At 30.6% G+C, this 21665-nt stretch overlaps 2 protein-coding genes across 2 annotated transcripts; one reads left to right on the top strand and one right to left on the bottom strand.

Moving 5' to 3' along the window:
* Positions 1-669: 669 nt before the first annotated feature.
* LOC131954573 (poly(A) polymerase beta) lies at positions 670-15837 on the bottom strand. Its single transcript, XM_059318352.1, has 20 exons — positions 15675-15837; positions 13164-13325; positions 12983-13049; positions 12573-12657; positions 12337-12446; positions 12172-12225; positions 11831-12032; positions 11448-11586; positions 11278-11353; positions 9885-10005; positions 9658-9742; positions 9478-9531; positions 8954-9064; positions 8746-8864; positions 8518-8587; positions 8297-8354; positions 7832-8158; positions 6509-6616; positions 4852-5007; positions 670-4004 (listed from the first exon to the last, which is right to left on the bottom strand). Exons 2-20 carry the CDS (start codon positions 13322-13324, stop codon positions 3891-3893), a joined length of 2217 nt encoding a protein of 738 aa, XP_059174335.1. The 5' UTR covers position 13325; positions 15675-15837; the 3' UTR covers positions 670-3890.
* LOC131954570 (seipin) lies at positions 15291-20671 on the top strand. Its single transcript, XM_059318348.1, has 9 exons — positions 15291-15345; positions 15859-15889; positions 17208-17289; positions 17413-17488; positions 17783-17850; positions 17976-18110; positions 18266-18363; positions 18797-19005; positions 19818-20671. Exons 1-9 carry the CDS (start codon positions 15291-15293, stop codon positions 19943-19945), a joined length of 882 nt encoding a protein of 293 aa, XP_059174331.1. The 3' UTR covers positions 19946-20671.
* Positions 20672-21665: the final 994 nt, after the last annotated feature.

Below are 21665 nucleotides of genomic sequence, written 5' to 3'. Positions count from 1 at the left end.
TTTTTGTACCGGAATGAAAATATTCTAATCCTTGGATGTACAATACAGAAAATACATTACCATATGATGATGCCAATAGAAAATTCATACCCCCTCCCGTTTTCATTATTACTGTAACTGAATGTGATTTTTCTGGGCTAATGACTTTGAATGTTGGACAGAATGGATAAAAACATTGTCTCCATAAAAAGGATGTTTTTTTGTTAGGTTCAAATGTTTATTGACAAAGAACTTTTAGGACATGTACCTGCATATAATGCTTAAAAAGTTATTGCTAAAAATTAATGCCAAGTCTAAAAGCAAAGGCAGCAATCACACTTGAAAGAGCTAACTTGGAGTTACTTGTTACTATTTGAACCAATTTTGACTACAGGACAACATGCTCAACTCAAAGGAATTATTACAAAATATTGCTTTTAGTACATTTTCAACTAGTTAAAGAATACATGGTAGGAGTTTTAGCAAATGAATGATAAATATGTAGCATGAGCTGTATGATTTAAGATAACTGTTATATTAAGATTCATAAAGCCATCCTAAGAAAAATAAAATACCATTTTTGTGTTGATAAATGATTTATAATAAAGGGATACTCAGAATTATGAAGACTATGAAAAATGGTTGGAACCAATGATATAGAAACAAATTTATGTTCACCAAAACTTGTGCTAGTATTTTATCAAATTTTATTTTTCAAAGTAATTTACATTAACATTTATTGAATATGTTTACAATTTTAAACACATATGATGAAACAATTTGATGCATCCTCTATGATATAAACAAATCACAAAAAAAAAAATCATATAATATACTCTATTTACAAATATATTACATAATATTCTTTCACACTTACAAAATCATAAAATTTACAAGCACAAATTTTTTTGCTCAACAAGTTGGTTTTTATAGATATGCATTTTTTTTGTTTTTTTTCCAGGCCATTGATATAATACAAATGTGGGACACTGATTTTCAACACACTACAAGACCGAAGGCAAACATGTGACAAAGAAAATAATTATTTCTATTGTAAGGAACAACAGAAAATTAAAAAAAAAAAGGGTTGCTGTGTGAGCTATAAAATAATTTGTCAAATTAGGGCCTAGATCATCATTCCTCGTAATCTAGTTAGGCTTCAAATAACAGTGTGAAATATGACTTGCTTTGAGAAACCTGAGTTGAAGATCCATAGTAGGATTTTAAAGCAACATAACTAGCAAAATATACAATTTTCATTTTTTGAACTAAGTACTGCAATGTTATTTTCTAAAATGTAAATATAAACAAAGAAAATCTGGGCAATCCACTGGAATACAAATTCAGCAAGACAATAATAAGGTACATTATTTTTCATTGAACATAAAATAGTGATGGTAATTAAAACCAAACAGTATGGAGCACAAAAATGAAATAAAAAAACATTCTTATGTAGAAAATGAATTAGTATAATGAGTTTACTTAAATTTATTAAAACTATTGGCTGTCAATTTTGTTGATATCCAAGAAATTAAAGCAAAATTTTTTATTATTTGCGTTTATTTACACTATAATCAAAGAAGTTTAATAAAGAAACAGGCACCAGAAACCAGTTGCCTCTTCATTGCTGTTGTCTCTAGTTCAAGAAAAAGAAAGCTTTGATAAAAAATATATATAAATAACTAGTATTTTGAAACTAACCTATATTAAACATTTTCCAAACAAATTCTTTGATCAATCTACGCCATATGCAACTGTTATTGAATTGTGAATTTTTTTAAATTGTGAAATTAATAGAAATATTTTAATTAGAGATATTATTTAACAAGCATCCAGGTTTTAAAAATAAAATGGGAGCAAAAGAGTGAACATGGGTATCTTTCTGTGTAAACAGACTAAAGGAGAACACAAGTAAATGTTTTTTAAAACTTTAAGGAATGGTTGATTGAACTTAAATATATTTCTAAATTTAAGAAATAACTACTAGTCTATTACAAATTGTGTAAATACATTGAACTGCCGTTTAATTATGTTAAATATATGTTAATATTTGTATATAGTTTCTGTGACTTTGGGAATTTCTTTTAGTTCTCTCATACAATAAAATAAAAACTAACCAACAAAAGGATTTTAAAAAAAAATCTTATGCTCCAAAAACCTGTATCAGAGAAAGAAAAAAACACCACCAAAATAAACTCAGATACTTTTCTTTAGTTGAAACATGTAATCAGCAGTCTTGATCTGAAAACATTGCTATTTTACATGTCCAGATATTCCCATACTTTCTGCTAATACACTTTATTAAATATGACATACACAAATGTTGATATCCACTTACAGAATTGGAGCAACTATTTGTTTTCATACTATGTTCTATCAATTTTCTTTTAAAAATTTTATCATAACATTTTTCCATTTTCACACCACACACAAAGAAAAACAAAATGCCAGGGAAAAAGGGAAGCAAAATCAGCTGTACTATTTAAAAACCACACCACTACAAGGCATTTGGTTGTTCAGAATGTATCAATACTACAGCAAATTCATAGTTGAATAACAAAATAAGTATCACTTTTAAATCGTCAACATACAAAAAAGTCATGCTGCCTTAAAATATTTTAATATTTTGTCACAGTTATTTATGTCTTCACAAATTCAACATCAATGACTTAACTTCTATTTCCAGTTGTTATTTTTTTCTTGTTACCAACAACCTCACTGCCAAATATTTAATTTAGCAGATGTCACACAATAAAGAACAGTGTACAGTTATTTCATCTCTATTTCACACAGAATTTTAAAAAGTTTGTACCAAATGCTTATGAGATTTGAAGTAGGATAAAACAAAAAAATTTCAACTGCTAAAAATTACTAGCATGACATTTTTAAACACCCTGGAAACAAAATTAGGTGGGCAACTTTTTTAAAACTGAAAAATGAATTGTGATACTGAAAATCTTTATTAATAAATATGTTAATATTTTAAATTTTGACCAACCTAAATAATCTGTTTTTCAAAAAGAATTATTCTTTTGTATTAAAATGGCAGCTATATCTAACAAAAAAAACAAAAAAAAAAAAGAAACAGGTATAATTCACATATCTCAACAGAAAAAAATATATATTTCAGCATTTAAAAAATAAGAATTGCCACATCAACAAACAAAAAAAGAAAAACCTCATATAAAATTAAATGCATGCACTTTAAAAATCCCACATTGATTTTTGAGTGCATTGGCATAAGTTCATTTTACTTAACAGCTGAACAGATAAGTATATAAATTCAAGATACTACTGGAGATATTCTGTACAGTTATGTATAATTTTTGTCAACAAGCTGCTATGAAAACAAAGAAGAACTCTATGAAATACTATATATCCCTCCAAATTATGAAAAATAAATATAACTCCCTGAAGTTTTCTCAATAACAATGCCCAAGTTGGTGATGAAGTATATTTGGGGCTAGGAGTGTACTAATTGTAATTATATAAGTCAAACCACTATGTAACCGGGAATATTAGAATGTGCAGATGTTAATCATATGTTAGTTGTATTTTAAATGCAACCACATCATGTTTATAAATAAGCAAATAATGCAATCATATATTCCATATTGTGTTCAGGCCATATGTGGCAGACTAATCTTATATGTGATGGGAGAAAATAAACTTAACTATAAACACAAAGTTCATTTCAAAACAAATGTGTATGTACACAGCAAATTCACAACACAGGTTACCCAAATGTTGAAGCAGACACAGCTAACAGATGACCACTAATAAGTACAAACAAATCTACAAGTGTCCATGATTCCTGCCATGGTTTGAATAAACATTAATGGGTGCAGAACTTACATTTCTTGTTGAAGAAAAATCAGAAGCATGAATTTGTGTTTAAATTAAGTCAAGTATCACTTAAGCTTCAGTTTAATTGAATTTTTCAAGGGTGGGAGAAATCCTGTTGCATTAATAGGCTGTGGACTGGACAAATCTGAGAGTTCATTGCTAGAATGATGATCTACATGCTAGAAAAAGAATATTAAAAAATATATAATACAAAATAAAACAACAATTAAAGTAACATTTTCTACTAAATCTTTAATCAACTCATTTGCTACTAAAGCCATCTCAAAACCCTTCTCTAGTCCTTAAGCTAAGGGAGGTAACCAACATCTTTTCTTTGAAATTGTTTTAAAACAAGCCTATCTTTTATTTTATTATTAAAAAGGCACAAAATATACTTATTAAATAAAGAAATTTGTTATCTCAAAGAAACAAAATAATTTAATGTTTTTAAAGCTTTTATCTAATTTGCTTTTGTCTGTCTAGATCCAAACGGGTGAGTGAAATTTTGGGCACTTCTAACCAGTCAATTTCTCTGAAATTCGGCAAATGGGCCAAGACCCGATGACAATGCAATATGACATTAAATTAGACTTAATTGGGTGACTAAATCATTTTTTATGAATTAATTAAAATTTTCTGAAATTAAATGTCTTGTCCTAATATAGAATCTATCTAACTATCTGATTCTCTAAAAAAAAATTGAATAATATTACGATAATGCAAAAGGGACCATTAATGCAAAAAAGTGTAAAAATTTGTTTGGAATTCAAAATAAAAAACAAAAAATGCTAGAAACTTCAGTTTTTTTGGAGGGAAATCTTGCTCATTCTTGTACTATAACTAGTAAGCATAAATAACGTAGAAGCGCTTTTTGCATGAAAATAATGCGATAAAAATACCATAGATAAAGTGAAGTAATGGCGGTTGCGTCATGTCGCATTCTGTCATATTGGTAACGAAGGGGTATGTCGCATTCAGTAGCATTAGTAGCAAATGAGTTAATTGTAAATGTATAATGTAGTTTACCTTATTGGCTATAGACTTTGTTGCTGCATCAGATAAAGATGGCTGGTGCGGTTGTTGGGATGAAGAATAATGTTGAGAAGTTGATGTCAGCGATGAAGAGGATGATGTTGATGTGCCCGTTTGTTTTTCATCCACCTGCATTGGTGATCCAGGAATCTAAAGAATAAAGGCAAGAGGTAATTATTTTGCAAAAAGACAAACATTTGCTAGGAAATAAGTTGTTTGGTAAAATAATTGTGCTGCTGTAAAAGTTAACTTTACACCTTTGTGAATATATTTTTATTAATCTATATATATAATTCTCTTCTGGGAGCCGTTAGAAAACAAGCTGCAAGCGCCTCCTTGCAGTCCCCTCTCTTTCTCTCTATCACTATCACCCCCACCCCACATTGTCTGGTGAGCTGTGGTCACGCTAAATGTTTACAAAGCTAAATGTTTACAAATCGTAGAGCCGGGTTTCTATTAGGGGCAGATAATTTAGTTCGATTTTAAACTTACAGTACAGGAGGTAACTAAGAAATAAATAAGAGGAGGCTGCTTTCACGGGGTGGAAGGGGGGCTGTAGGGTCGGGGTTAGGGGAAAGGGGGGGGGTTAGTGTTTTAAAGCAAATATTTTCAGTGGCAACATTGGTACTGTCGAATTCACAAATTATGAATTACTGAAAAGTAGAAAATAAAACAACTAAATAGCGGCGTATGATGCGCTGCGAGTCGGCTCGTATTATTTATTTTATGTTGAATACTTAAACTAAAAGCATCAGTTATTGTCAAACATGATCTAGTTACAAAATTAATCCTTACAGCCCTGGTCAAGTACTTTGTTTCTCTTTCCTCATGCTCAGTCACATATTTTCCATCAAGCAAATATAATGTTACAAACAAAAATTAAGTATATAACCTTTCAACTTAGGCAGAATGTTTATATCAACCAGGAATTGTCAACCCAACTTTTGCTTTTTAAATAATAATAATTAACCAATCTTTTCGTGTTTTTTTTTGGTGAATCAATAACATGGCATGAGATAAACTTATACACAAGTAACATTTTAGGAAGAGAAATTTTAAAATAAAATTTTAATTATAACTAGATTTAGACAGTGACTGGTAGTTGGATATTAATAAATGGAATAAAGTAAAAGTAGTATTCCTCCCTGACGTGATTTTTTAAAATTATGACATTTTGTTCAGTCCATTTTATTTCCTGAACATGGCATATAAAGAGATGGTGTGGCGAGGACTAAGCCTGGCCACCTTTACTTTTGTAATGTGAGTCAGGAAACCATAAGGCTGGGTAGACTCTGTGTTGTCTTCCTATTCAAGATTTCGGGTTAGCAGTTGAGTGCTTACAACCATCCCGTAATATATGGAATATGACTGCTTTAAATCTAGGTGTAAATATTTACAACCTGAATCAGACAGAATAGATACACAGCTAGTCTTCTAGAATACAAACAGCAATAACATTTTTTCTCTCGTTAAAATTGTTACTAATTACCATTCAGATAATACATTCTCTACATCTTTAATTCAGTTTGAATAAAATAATACTTTAACCCTTCAAGGCTTCTGTACATAAAAAAAAAAATCGTAAAATAATATGTGCAGTGGAAGGTATCAAGGATAAAAAAGTAGGTCGAGGTTGAAAGTGCTAACAAACCTGCTGTTCTAAATCTTTTGGTTTTTTTGGTGGCGTGTCATTCTGAAAAGGTGAGCCTGGTCTCTTGGATGCAGCGTCCTGTGCACTGTCCTGGGATGATGGACTTCCCTTAAAAAAAAATCATACTATCCATAAATTTTTAAAACTAATATTTAAACTAATAATGAAACTGTGCTGTCAGAAATAATTAATGTAATATATTTTATAAAGTGTATCCCTTGATTTTGAGCTTCAAAACCCTAAATTGAGTGGTCCACTGACCTGACCACATTTTGTCACGATTTCCTAAAAACAAGTATAATAGGCCTTAATTCCCATTTTCTTTGACAAGGTATCACATAGAGTGACCATAAGTCCATGATTAAACATTTTAATTATTATGATTTTATTATCAACAAGCTTATTTTCTTCATTATAAATTTGGAGGAAATTTAAGGCGATAGGGCTTAGTCTTGACCACATCGTTCCTTCATATCACAAAATCATGCGCCATTGACTGACATTCAGCCTTTTTTTCTGGGTTTGCTTCCATAGTTTTTGTCCACCCAAGAACAAAAAGCAAGCGACAGTTGTTTGAATTTGGAATTGTCTCTCCTAGAAGAGTTGCTATCTCCAGCTAACAAGCCTCATCTGCCCCGGGTCTCAACTTGAAACTTTAAGAGCAATCATGACTCTCACACTAGACCATGCTGTCCCAAACATGCGTAACTAAAATAAGTTTTTAATGAGTAGCATTTGACAATATTTTTGCTTGGACATAAAAATTACTGGTGCTGATATCCAACTAAAACATTACCTCTAAACCCAATCAGGTATACTGCCATCTTTGACTATCACTATCATCTAATTATGTCATTAATCCATGGTCCTGGATGTGAAATTGTCATTGTATGCAAATGCCCTATTTAATTTTTAAATTTGAAAGCAGGCTATAAAATAACTTTTTAAGGCCACAAATGTTTGAGATTGAAAGCTCGAATATATTTTTTAAAATATGTTTATTATTAGTGGGGATTTTTGAACATCAGTTAAATATGCTAACAATGATCAACAATAGCTACTTCCCAAATACTGTTTAAATTGAAAATGTTTACTATGCAACTCCACTCAATCCTACAATTAAAGTAGGTTTATGAAATGAATTATAGAAGTAAAAGTAAACTAAGAGGAACACAGCTAACTCATTTTGACCAAAGGGTTTTCTGATAGGCTTCTAAGCTCTACTACCATAAATATAGATATCTAGGCTCTCATGCCATAAATATTTCCAATATAAAATAGGCGTATAAAATGTAAATATAAATTCAGCAAACTAATTTTTACCACAGGGTTTTCTGATTTATCCCTAAATTCATCCTCCTCCTTACTAGCAGTACTAACAGTTCCACCACTATTGGGTGTTTCCTCTGAGTTCCACTGCATACTTTCTTGATCTGAAACCACAGGGCCATTTGTAGCACCAGCAGCTTGTGGATCAGAACTTGATTCTTGTGAAGTATCATCTTCTTCAGCAGCAACAATAGCTTTAGAAAGTTCTGAATCATGATCTGCCTTTCCACCTGAAGCTGATGTAGTAGATGAAGAACCCCCTGGACCTCTGTCTAAACTGGTACGTCTTGTGTTTCCAGATGAACTTTTAAAACTGTCTTGCTGGAAATCAAAAGATAAAGTTCGTGTAACAATATGCAATTTGAGAAGACAGAGGATATAGTTAATTTCAGTATTTATCTACATTTATTTTCATTCAATATAAATGTTTAAGCATTCATGAGCAAAAAATCTGCTTACTCTTTTCCTTTTAGTTTGATTTAATATAACTGGTGATACAAACTGACATAAATGTTTTCTGAAAGAAAAAATAATATCAAAGCACAATTAAACTTCTAGGATATTCATTTCATTGTTTGTTTTAATAAGCATTGCTAACTAAAGAATCAAGTATTTAATATTAAACATAATACATTTTAATTAAATAATTGCAGACAGCCAAATAAAAAAGGATCACTTACTTTCTAACATACTGAATTTCCACTTTCATACCTTCTTTGTACAAATTTATATGGATGGCTTGTTTATGTACTGGTGGAAATAAATTTTAATTACTAATTATAATCTAACATATACAGAACAATTTTTTAGAACAAGCCAGTTTTATGTTCAAATTATAAAGATGTTTTAATATATTGTTATAACAGACAAGCAAACTACATCTTTTAAAACTGTACTTATGTACTCACCAACATCTGAGAATGACTGTATATCGTAGGTGAGATCGACATTTGCACCTGGTTGTGGTCCCTGATTTACCAGACCAAACACCAGCCCAATAAACCATTTGCACATATACTGACCTTCACTGTTAATATAAAACATTAAAAGTTATATTTCTGTGTTTACTTTATCCAAATATTTAACTTCACCTGTCATTGAACTATTAATACTGACCTCTCATTTATGGGACCATAAGATGTTGGCATAATATGTGCAAGTTTGATATTAGGATTCCTCTCTAGATTGCCAACCAAAAGACGTATTTTGGACTCCACATAGCCTTTCCTGTATTAAAATATAAAGAAGCTAATATTGGAAAATGCCCCATTAAAAAAGAAATAAAGGTATCATGGTTTCAAATTCTTCAGTGTTAACACGAACACTAAACTGCAATTTGAATAATAACTCAAATTTTAAATATCCAAACTATTTGCCAACTAAAAATCACTATTTGCTTAATATAAATCACAGTATTCTATTTCCTTATTTCTTTTTTTTCTAAATTTGAAAATGGTAAATGAATAATAAAAACTAGATCCTACTATATTAACCTATGAATGATCTTTGTTCATAACGCTATTAAGATTTTTTTAAACATGGTCAATAAATTATCCTTTAAGATATTAAATTCCACATGTTATATTTCCTACAAAGATCAATTTCAATTGTAAATAAAGATTTATCGAAATGTAGCTTACCACTCTAAGTAATGCTCCTCTTCTTCAGCACTGGCTTTAACTACAATATAGTGTCTAGTAACAGAAAAATGAATAATACAAATTAGATTCCAAAACTCTTTTGTAAAATCAAAACTATTTACGAATTTTAAACCACAGATGCTTATTAAATACTAATATTAATTAAAATGTGGAACTTACTTATACTTGTGGAAAAAATCTGACCGCTCGAACAATCTGCTCCATTCCTCTCTTCCTTCATAAATATGTGTTACTACATTCAACCCTAAATTTAAATAAACATTTTTTTTTTATTAGCAGAATTGATAAGAGAAGTTTAAAAAATAATAAAAGCCAATTTGTTTTGTGGAAAGGCTAATTTACAATGAAATAAAAAGGATTTTTTTGCTGTTTAGTTTTTATTTTACCTTCCGAAAACTCATCCATAATGATAGTGCGAGTGGATTGTGTGACATTGTATGTTGAATTCTGTTGAGGGTATGCAGGAGTGATAATGGGCATCAGATGGAATCTGTCAGAAGCATTTATCTGTTAACAAAAAAAATATAAGAAAATTGTTATTTTTTTAAAACATAATAAAAAGTTTAATTCTTTCAGTGCAGCCAACCCCCGAACATACTTTTTTCAGTTAAAATAAGGCAGGAGTGATCTCCCATAAACTTTCTGAAATATACTTATATAACATATACGGGGGATGGCAACTCAAGATATAGACATGATTTTGATCAAATTTTAATTAGGCCTACTTAACTTTTGAAAATAAAATAGAATTTCAAAGAAAAAAGAATTGCTCACAAAGTGAACAGCAAACGATGTATGAATAAAAATACAGAATATTAGTACTTTATGTGTGCTTTTAAAGATTACAATACTTCCTCTATACTTCGTATACGAGAAAGTAAAAAAAAAAGCATTGACCCTCCAAGTCAAGTTCACAACGTAGTATTCTCATTTTAGTAATTTACCTGGTGTTATTTTGATTATTTCATAATGCATAATGCAAATGAAATTTTAACTTATAATAATTATAATATAATCTTAAAGGATGGTGTGACCCAGCAGTAAAGAGCTAACCCAAACTTCTTGAGTTTGAATCCAGAGAATGTCCCAGAGTCCACCAGCTCTGATGGGTACATAACTTACGTTAGGGTAAACGAATGCGTAACGAATGCGACGGGACATGTTAGTCTAGTCCTCATAGTCAACTTTTGAAATTATATTAATGAGGTTGCAAAATAAAGTAGAAGCAGAATCTATAGATTTGGGTAGCTTTTAAAACAGGTTGAGTTAAAATACCAATAGATAAATTAGACTGTGGCTAGATTAACACGCATGTGAGATTAAAAAGGTAAAGATACCAGGCTCATGTGATTGTATGTTTCACCTAATAACTGTACTGTAGGCCAATCGTAATCCTCTAAATAGGAATATGTGGAATATGCGTGTGGGCTGTTTCCATGTAGGTGATTTTTGCCTAATTTTTAAAACTTCGTAAAAAATTGGCAAAAATAAAATAAAAAACTGCAGTATTAGGAGAAAATCAAATCAGCTGAGGAAAATTGCAGCCAAAACATAATCAGATTTCCCGCTCAAAATCTGGTAAATCACATCCCTGCATAATTTTACGGGTGAACACTGTACAACTAGGCAGCCCTGCCATTTCACTTATAGTGAACAAATTGAATATGGTATCACTTGTAACCCTCTATTTTAATGAGCTATGTAAGCAAGCAAACATTTTGTACAATAAACAATTTGTTTCTAAGTAGTTTGAATACAAAACATTAAATAAATCCTTACCCTAGAGTCCCATACAGTAAAGCCTAGTTTGTTTTCTGTATCTAGTGGTTTCAATAACACAGGAGACGGCCAATCCCTATTTTAAAAAACAGAAGCACAAATTATTAAATGAGTTTACACCACCTATGTTACACAATATCAGAGTTGTTCATAGTCATTGAAATAATTACCATTTTGAAAAAACAAGGAAAAATCTGTGGACAATGGTTGCCGGGGCAGCCTTGGGGTATAACTGGCAAACTCTAGCAACAAGCATGGCCCACGATACACCACCTAGGTAACCCAGAGCATTAGAATAAATCCCTTTCTCTGAAAAAAAATATTTCTTACGTTAATCATATAAAAAAAAAAACACTATTATATCAATATGGTAAAGTGGCAAATAATGTAAATGACTGCTAACACTAATTAAGTATACAAGTTATCACTAAACTCAGTCAAGATGGGTCGCTATCATGGAAAATAATGGTAGCTTTGTTTTTTTTTCCACTACATAAACAGATGCATAAAATTTAAGTAAAAAACATCCTACATACAAAAAAAAGGTACTTACTTTTAGCCCACAACTTAATAGCACGTAGTGTCATTCGAAAATTTTCTTGATTTGGAACAAGATGCAAAATTTCATCTGTCACTCTAATACCATTAAGACTGCGGACACTTTTCTCATCTAAGTTTTTCAACAGAGCTTCATCTCTGAGGTTGATGTCTTCTGGGATGGTGGGTAAAGCAAGACGGGCAAAGACCATATCAAGCTGAAACATTTTTAAAAATATGATTACAATTCCAATCAATATTGTGCTGGAAACACACTTGAGTTAGTTTCCTTAAAAAGTAACAAGCAAATGATAAGACTTAATATATAACTACATTAGAAGAAGTTTCTTATCTTACCTCAATACCATCAAACTCTACTTTGATAACAGGGACATAAGCTTCCTCAACTGCCTGTAAAAAGAAATGAGTGTGGCTACAATCTAAAAATTGTTTTATACCTAAATAAAAGTATTTAATGACTAGCTTCAAAACAGCATTTAATTACTCAATAAAAAAACTTACCCGTAAATCTTTAACTTCAGGTTGAGTTTTAAGAAGTTCAAAAAATGATTTAAAGAAGTCTGAACGCTCTACATGTCGAGGTGCTACACAGAGTGTGTCAATATCAGCACCTACAAATAAGATATAATACAAGTTTTTTTCATTAATACCAATATTCTAACTTATCTTATGAGATTATACTATGCTGAAAGAGATAATCTTTTTCATGGTCGCTAGTGAAATAATATTTAAAGTACCTTGTGTGTGTACACCCATACGGTAAGAACCAAAGGTAAAAACTTTTCCTCCAAAAGTATCTACCAAGTTTTCTGGAATATTGTTCTGAAAAAACAACCACATTAAAGGTATCAACTATGTGGATGTCTAAATAAGCCTTAATGTAAGTTCAATTTTAATCACTGCATTGCTTTATTTTCAACCAAGAAGTTTCTGAAGTGTCCATAAAGAATGCACTGATAAAATAATTCCATGACATTCAAATTGCAAATAATAATTATATAATGTTGTTCTTTGTAGAATTTATCAAACACATTTGTTTTACAATTTTTAAAACGATTCTGTTGGATGAAGTTAAATAAAATAGGGCCTAATACAAAAAGCAGAAAATTTTAGCATCACTAAAATAGCTAGTAAACACAGCTCTCACCTTTTGCCTGCTGACATCTTTTATCCAATCTCTCATTAGATCATTTACCTTAGCCAAAACTTCAAGCCTAGAAGTTAATCAAATGAATAAAAAACAACATTTAGTTTGCTTTAACATACAAATAGATTTGTACATTTTTATACAATTTATTACCAAATTTAAAAAGTGAGTAATCTTTTACCTATGATTAAGTTCAGCATCACTTTCAAACACATTATGTGGTTTAAGGGCTTCAACCAACTTTTCTGTTAACTCATTATCTTGTAATTTAGGCTCTGCCAGGCTTAAAGGTCCTGTAACTCCAGGATATAGTTTTTTATTTCCGCCATATTCATGAGCCATTCTAAAAAAATAAAGTAAAAAATAATGTAGAATATTTAGAAATAGGCCTAATCATTTAGAATTAATTATAAGGGGACGAAAATAAAAACTTTTTTTTTAGTATTCTTTATTGTTGATGTCAATTTATGCTTAGCCTTAATAAGTGTTTTAAATTTAACTATCAGGAAAATTATAGAACACTATTTGAAAGTTTTCAGCCCTCAGGTTGTAGAGGTAAAACCATATTTTCCCGAAATGACAGAGTGAACTATTACAAAAGATGAGCCCCGTTTTGCTGTCTTGATAAGTTTTTTTTTTATATTTTAAATCAGACATTTTCACTATTTTCATTTTAGTGGAACAATACTTTGACAAAAGTGGCCTGGCAGGACAATTCACGATTAAAAAAAATATTTGCTGAACGACTGCTATTGGTAGGAAAGTAGGTATGTTTGAGATACTAGATCTATTAGGTTGGAAGAAGAATAGGCTTTTTTTTAAAAATGTAGATACCTTTTAGAAACACTGGTTTGGTTAATCAAATTTTTGTTAGCATTTCTACCCTAAAAACCCACACACACTAATACTAATATGAGATTTTACAAGAACCTTTATTACTATTTCACAGCTCCTTTTTGTTAGAATTAAGTCCTTCAAATAAGCGATCAAGGAGCCTCACATGGAGTTTACAAAACATCTCAAACATTAAAGGAACTTAGTTCAATAAATGAGGAAACATGTTCAATCAACCTAAGTTTTATTTAACACACCCTCTCATTAACTTTATGAAGCTAAAAGTGTTCAAATCCTATAGTATAAAGTAGCTGTGCATGCATCAAACACACAAAAGCCTAAACCAATTTCAATAATCATAGGATTGTAAATTAGCACTGACAGTCAGTATATCCATCCAACTAGAATGTGTAAACTTGTTACATTTAACTGCCCATAGAGGTTGTGAGTAATTTGAAAACAACTACTGAGGTGGGAATAGCCCCAATATACAGCTATTCCCAAACGACTGATTGCCATAAATAAAACATTAGGCCTAATCCCCCTACATATTAACATTACTTCCTCATTTTAAAAATTCTATTACAAAATACATTTGAATTAGGAAAATACCACAAAATAATGCCCAAACTTGAAACTATGCAAGGCCAGAAATAATTCAGTTTAAAATAGGCTTAGGTCTAAGTCAAATAATAATGAAACTAGATCTAGGTGCTATAAGTAAACTGGAAGAAAAGCTTCCAGCCATAGGTGTTCAAGCTTGGTAGTTTTAAAGAGGAAATCAGTACTCCCATGATCAAGGCAATCAGCATAAAACTGGTCTATTTTATTTTTACAGATGCTATTCCAAACCTAACAACAAAACAGATTTAGCCTTTGGCCGCATGTTTATTAAACACAGAAACAGTTCATTTAAAAACCAAGCTGCAATTACACTGGACCAGACACGCTCACCAACCTAGACAATAAAATTGAACGAGGATGGGCCTGTGACTACTATTTTCATAGTTCTGGAACAGGGGACATTGATTTCCTGACCAAATTTTTAAAAAATAGATCTAGAGATTTTTAACTTAATATACTTAGGCCTAGATCTCAATAAATTATAATCGAAGTGTCTACTCGGAAGAAGATTTTTCTCCCCAACATCTCCACTTAGTCGGCAAAAGATAGCTCTGCGCATGCGCAGTAACCTATGGCTAGGGTTAGAATGAGGGTTAGGGGTAGGATTAGGGATAGGATTAGGGCTAGGGTTAGGATTAGGGTTAAGGATAGGATTAGGGTTGGTGTTAGTGTTAGGGTTCTGCGGTTGTAAACACACGCATGTGCAGTACCATCGAAAACATCGCCGCTAAGGCAAGTCGTAGTTTCTCTCCATTGCGCATTGCATGCGTATCTTATTCCGGCTAGAATCAGCCAATTATAATTCGTTAGGCCTAGCCCTTATGATTAGCTCACTAACAACTCACTAGAGATGCTTACAGTTTTATTTTCATATTTTATTGAGTTAGACAACACTACAACAGTTAGTGAGTTACTCAGAGAGTTGGTCTTTGTTGACTAGTGTTGACCTAGGCCTACCTAAATCCTAAATTGTTATTTTTAATATATAGATCTAGAATCTAGATCTAAACAGTTGTATTGGATAGAATAGGTAGATCTAGATGTAGATCTAGAAATCTAGATCTGTAAGATGAGAATTTGACAGGAAGTGTACAGACAAGTTCATTGAACTCAAGGAAGTCAGCTATGCAAAAGCATCACAAAACCGGGGATGAGCATCAACTAGAGTTGGCCGTCTGCTATACTTTTATTATAACAATCAATTCACTCAAAAAGAGTCAATCCTTTAAAATACCTTTCTTGTGGAATAGATTAAATTAGAATGCCATATATAATAATAATAATTTCACTGTTGCTGACTGCGCAGCGTGCGTGAATTGCGAAGTTATCCTATTACTGATTCCGTTTCCTACAACTGTACGACACTATGGCGGGTTTAGTGTATCCCAGAATTCACAGTTCAACATCCGGTCATTAAGTACTCTTGTGTCTAGTAGTAAACACACGCAAGTAGGCTGTTCATAAATAGAGATCTAGATCTAATATTAATATTGATGTAGACTATTTGAGAACAAAAGTAAAATAATTTTCAAAGGAAAAAAAAAATTAAGTTGTCAACTAGATCTAGACAGACTTTTAAAAATTCTATAGTTATGAAGTGATAAATATTTCATCTTTAAATTTCAAACATGTGCTTTGCTGAACAACAAAGTCACGTGATAAATTAGCTTGATGCTATTTTTGAACTCATAAACAGTTCCACAGTTCAAATAAAACAAAGTGTTCTCCCCTGCTATTAAAAGACTGAAAACAAATTTAATCTGCTTTTAGATCTTGCATCTTTAATTTAGACTCTAGATCTAGAGAGAGTAGAATGGATTTTCAAAAGACGTTTATAAACATATTTTTAAATATTAAATCCAAATCGGTGTCACTGATTTCTGCATTGTGCAAACTACTTGTGTGGCCACCAAGAACTTTTTGTTTATTATGTTCCCTCTCCTTAAACTTTCTCCTGGACAAAGCAAAATCTACGATCCTAAAATTACTTTTTTTGTGGGTCATTCTGATCACACTAGCATCGGTTTCAATTTTGTTTTATGCATTTTTTTATCATGTTTATATACCAACTGCAGAAATTTCAAAAACTGTGCACCTTACATTTAGGTATGCTTGGATTACAGTAATTATAGGCTTATATATAATAATATAATTTAATTAAGAATCAGCATATTAATTAGTAATTAGGCCCTATTTATTTATTTACTACTTAACTTGATCCGTCTTGAGCATAAGCAGGGGTTGTGTGAGAAGCAAAGGGGGGGGGGTTAAGTTGCATCTAATTAGTAATTATTGGTGTGGTATTAATACTATTATTGTAACCGGTGGCTCCCAAGAGCACCTTGCTATGCACTTGACACCTGGGTGGTTGCAGAAGTTTGTTCTACTTCATTATTATGTAGGGTAGGGTGATGAATGTACACTCAAGGCTTTCATACAGCACACTTTTGGGCGGTAGTATGGACAAACCTGCTGCTTTGTTTACATTAAAATAACTCAGTTTTGGAAAACAAGGTCACGCATCAAAAAATGCACCATTGGTAATGCAATGGTGAAATCCTCTTAAAATATTGCGTCAGCGTTTTCTTCTAGCCTCTAGTATACTTGTAAAAATTGTTTTTCAAAACACCATCTTTGACATTTCTCTGTACTTAATACTAGTGTATTAAACTTACTTCTATTAAATGTATTTACCAACTCTGCAAAACCTCATTTATTGGGGTTGCACACCTGGCCTTCTCTATGATCAGTTTCTATAATCTTACAGTGTTTGTCCAACTGGTACCGGCATATGCTCCTTTCCTTCAGGAAATGTATCATTTTGGAATGAACAAGGAACTATTCAAGAGGTAACGAATCTGACTATAATAAAATTGCTTTTGCCACTTTTTAACATAACTGAGAATACTGAAAATAAATACATATTGAAAATGCAATTAATAAAACTATTATATTGTGCTCTTATTTTGTAGACTTTAAGTGCAGGTCAAGCTTACACTGTGGTTCTAGAACTTGAAATGCCAGATTCACCTGCTAATAGAGAGTTGGGTAAGAGTGTTGGCTATAATTATGTTAAATATAAGAAAAAAAAAGAAAATCTTACAGGGTATTTGTATATGGTCTCTAGGAGTCAGTAACATATTGTTGCTTGAATGTGTAAATGGGGAACATCAAAACATCAACGATTGTGATACACCTTGCTTACATCTGGTGTATATACATATTTATTAATGTACAGGTCCAACTTATACTACTTATAGATGTATCTATATGAAAAAATATTGGCTATCTTTGCTTTAATATCCACTTAACTAATTAAAAAAAATATTTTGTTTTTTATAGGGATGTTTATGCTTTCACTTAAAATGATTGACAGAGAGGGACAAGTTTCTTTAACCTCTGAGAGATCAGTGAGTAATTGTGTATATTTATATAGGCCTTTTATCTAATTGTCTATCAGACTATGGAGCATTTTATTTTCATTTTAAATCCAATATTTCTGCATTTATGAAATTAAGCATGATTTATTTTTCAGGCTGTTTTGAAATACAGGTCACTTGTCTCACGTCTTTTCGATTTGTTTGTTTGGAGCCCATTTTATTTCTTTGGCTACTCGGAAGAAAAACAAACACTGACAGTCAATATGTTCACTCACTATGTGGATGATTATGTAAGAATTTATAAAACATTGATGTTCCTTTAGTTTGTGTGGTTTATCGTTCAATAAAAATATATAGTGTCTAAATTATAAATGTAGAGTATGTATATCACACAAAAAACCAAGTTTTATTTTAAGTTATATTTTGGTTTATTTATTTATTTCAGTATCACCCATCAGTAGGAGCAAACATTGAAGTACACAGCTACAAAATAGAAATATATTCTGCAACTCTCAATTTCTTTGCCAATTTTACTGGTTTAAAGTAAGTAAAATATTAATAATTAAGTAGTTTATTCACATGTTTTGAATGTGATGCACTCAGCAATGGTTTTAAATAGTTATTTGATCTTACAGAAAGTGTTCTGAAATCACACAGAGATGTACATGAATCTGAACTTTTCTCACCTGTCATGTTCTTCAAACTTAATTGTTATACATTTTTTTGTTGGTTAAAATATTTTGGTCCAATTTGCAGTTAATTACTCTGTGGTACTCTTTTTGCCATTGTGTTTATGCTTTTATGATTTATCTTATTTAGTTATATTTTTATAATTATAATCACATTTTCTTGTAGATATATATATGGGTTTGAAAACTAAAAAAAATCATTATAGAAGAATTAATAACAATCCCTTTCTTTTAGACACCTAGGACTTGGAAATATATAAAATAAATTTGTTTTTTTTTTACAACAGATACTTCCTGTATTTCTGGCCTATAACCAGTGCATTCCTGGCATTTTCATTCAACCTGTTCATTCTAAGCCTGGGGATGGCAATGGCTGCCTTTCAGAGGAGTGAGACTTTGAACAACTTAGCGCAACTGACCAGTGGTGAAAACCAAAATGCCATAACGCACCAAGCTAAGATAACAGTTTCTAAATCCACGATGACTGAAGACTTAGGTTGGTGATTAGGTTCTTACGATCTTCATTCAGTTCACTTAAAAAAGAGCACTAAATTGGGAGTAAATGTGATTAACTCCAGTTGTTTTTGGATAATCATATCAATTGAATAATATTTTCAGCAACAAATTTTTAACATTCATGAAACAACTTTTCATTCTAGAAATTTTGGAAGAATACTTTTTTAGAGCTATTTAGTTTATTGAATATTTACACAGGGTACAATTGGCATGTGTTATGGGAAAAAGGCAATATTTTAATTGAGTTCTAAAATGTAGACTCTGCCTCTCCTCAATATAGACAGGGCCATTAAAATGTGTAGCCACTTTTTTGTTGCTGGTTGTTAAATTAATTTTGTCTCTTTGTCCAAATCAAGTTTAGATTATATTTTGTGTGTATTTTAAACTTGTTTGTTCTGTGAGATAGAGATCTTCAGTTAATTGATACTTGTTTACATGTTTTTGATTGAAAATTATTTTTTTCTTTTTATGTAATGCCATATATTATAGTGGAACATTAACAGGATTTTATAATGTCAACATCTTCTGCTTTTTATATACACAGTATAAAATCAAGAAAACTGAAAAAATTAACTGCACAAACACTATGACTTGATTGCTTAAACTATATTAGCAGTATTCAGACATTTGCAAAAATTAAACCATTAAAAAGGAACTAAAATATAGTCAAAAAACAAAATTAAACAGATGATGGTTAAAAAAAATATTCCAAGACACAGCCAAAGTTTAGCTAACTGGTTATCTTTAAAGCCTCAATTAGCTTAATACATTTTTTTCAAACTATTGTTACAGATCAGCCAGAGCAAGATGATGATAAAAATGATTTACCATTGATACAAGAACCAGCAGATTTTCATCTTGAACCAGGGGATGATGGAATGGACTTTGTTAATGAACTCAGGCAAAGAAGAATCAACTAATTTTTTTCATGACTAATAAACTGTGTAAGAACATAACTATGATCATAGTTATGTCTATAGAGATTTTATATTTTAAAAATCATGTCAGTTGTTAGTGTAAAAAAAAAGTGTATTATGTTTTGCTTAGTGCTTTTTTTTTAATTTTTAAAGAAAACCTAATGAATTATTAAATCAAATAGTGTTTGTTAACATTGCCTTAAAATTCTAACTAGTTTATCTACTTATACAAATATTAGCAGTATACAAGTAGAAGTATATATATCTAAGTTTCAATGCTGACAATTAAAGTCTAGGATATTCCATTTTAAAAAAAAAATTAATTTTGAAGCTAAAGCTGTATATCTTAGAAGATGTTTAAAATTTTCTGTCATTCACAGTAGTCACACCAATAACATATTCCAATTATGTCTCTTTTGGTCCAGCCTTATAAGCAGATAATATGGACAGACACAAAGTGTCTACTGTGATCTTGCTGGTTGTTACTTTTAACTGTTTTTTTGTTTTGTTTTTTTATTCATGTTCATGACTATTTTTTAATGTAATTATTTTTTAAACATTGTTTACAATTTTAATTATCCCCTATTGCTAGTCAGCAACTGATTTCCTTGCAATTGTCTTATTGTATTAATATGATAATTGTTATTTATGATCCATATTGGATGAATCTTGTAATGCGCTTCCATAAAGCTTGTGTAATGTTAATAAATGTCATAATTAATTTTAAAAGTCAAGAGTTAGTTGTATTTAAACATACCTTAAACTTTATATTATGTAAGTTAAAGGTGGCTAAAAAAGATAATTATTTAACTACTACCAGCAAATCGAGTTGGAAAGAGACATAAAATAGAAAAAGAAACATGTTAAAATCTGGAAAAACATTTTATTGTAATTTTTATAAAAACATTAGAATCCTCTATCAGATGCCCTTAACCTATTTGGTGAAGAGTTTTGATTATGATGTCACAACATGTAATGACACACTAAACAAAAACTTCATTTAATTTGAGAACCGTTGATTCAAAAGTACTATTAAAACTGGTGTATCTTAATAATATCAGTTTATAAGCTGGAAGCAATAATTGTATTATTATTTGTTTCCCTGTAGCTCTTCTTTGCTTGATCTATTTTCTGTAATTCATTGGTTGTTCTCCTTAGCAAGGTACACCGAACTAAGCCTTTTATTGTATGAGACTTTGACAGCCATTAATTTGTATGATAATTAGTTAATGTTAGTTGCAAGTTTTTCATAAAATTATACTGGTGAATTAAAATATAATGATTCTAGCTAAGATTTCTTATGAAAAATGCTTAGTCTTACTACTTAATTAAGAGACAATTGTAGGTCTATTTTTTAATTTAATTAAAACAATGTTAGCCTTATATATACAAAAATATATATAAGTTTTGATAACAGTAACTTAATGAAAAATGTATATATAAGTCTATCTATATAAAAGTAAATATGTCTATAAATTGATAAAAATTGTTATAACATAAAAAAAATATATTTAGAGTTAAGTATGAAAAAGGCAACATTTATTTCTATTTACAATTGAAAAATATTTACATTAATTAGAAAAATACATTATATTTTAGATCACAAAAAGAAAAAAATAATTAAAACTTATTTCCTAAAGAACTATATAACTATGTATCACAGCAATATTTGTAATTAATAAATATAAAAATCAGTTACTTTTAAAAATTGGTTAATCACTGA

The sequence above is a fragment of the Physella acuta genome, unplaced genomic scaffold (genome assembly GCF_028476545.2).
Source record: "Physella acuta isolate Inbredline_101_S28 unplaced genomic scaffold, ASM2847654v3 ptg001012l, whole genome shotgun sequence".
NCBI lineage: Eukaryota > Metazoa > Mollusca > Gastropoda > Physidae > Physella > Physella acuta.
This window is presented reverse-complemented; position numbering and strand designations above follow the sequence as displayed.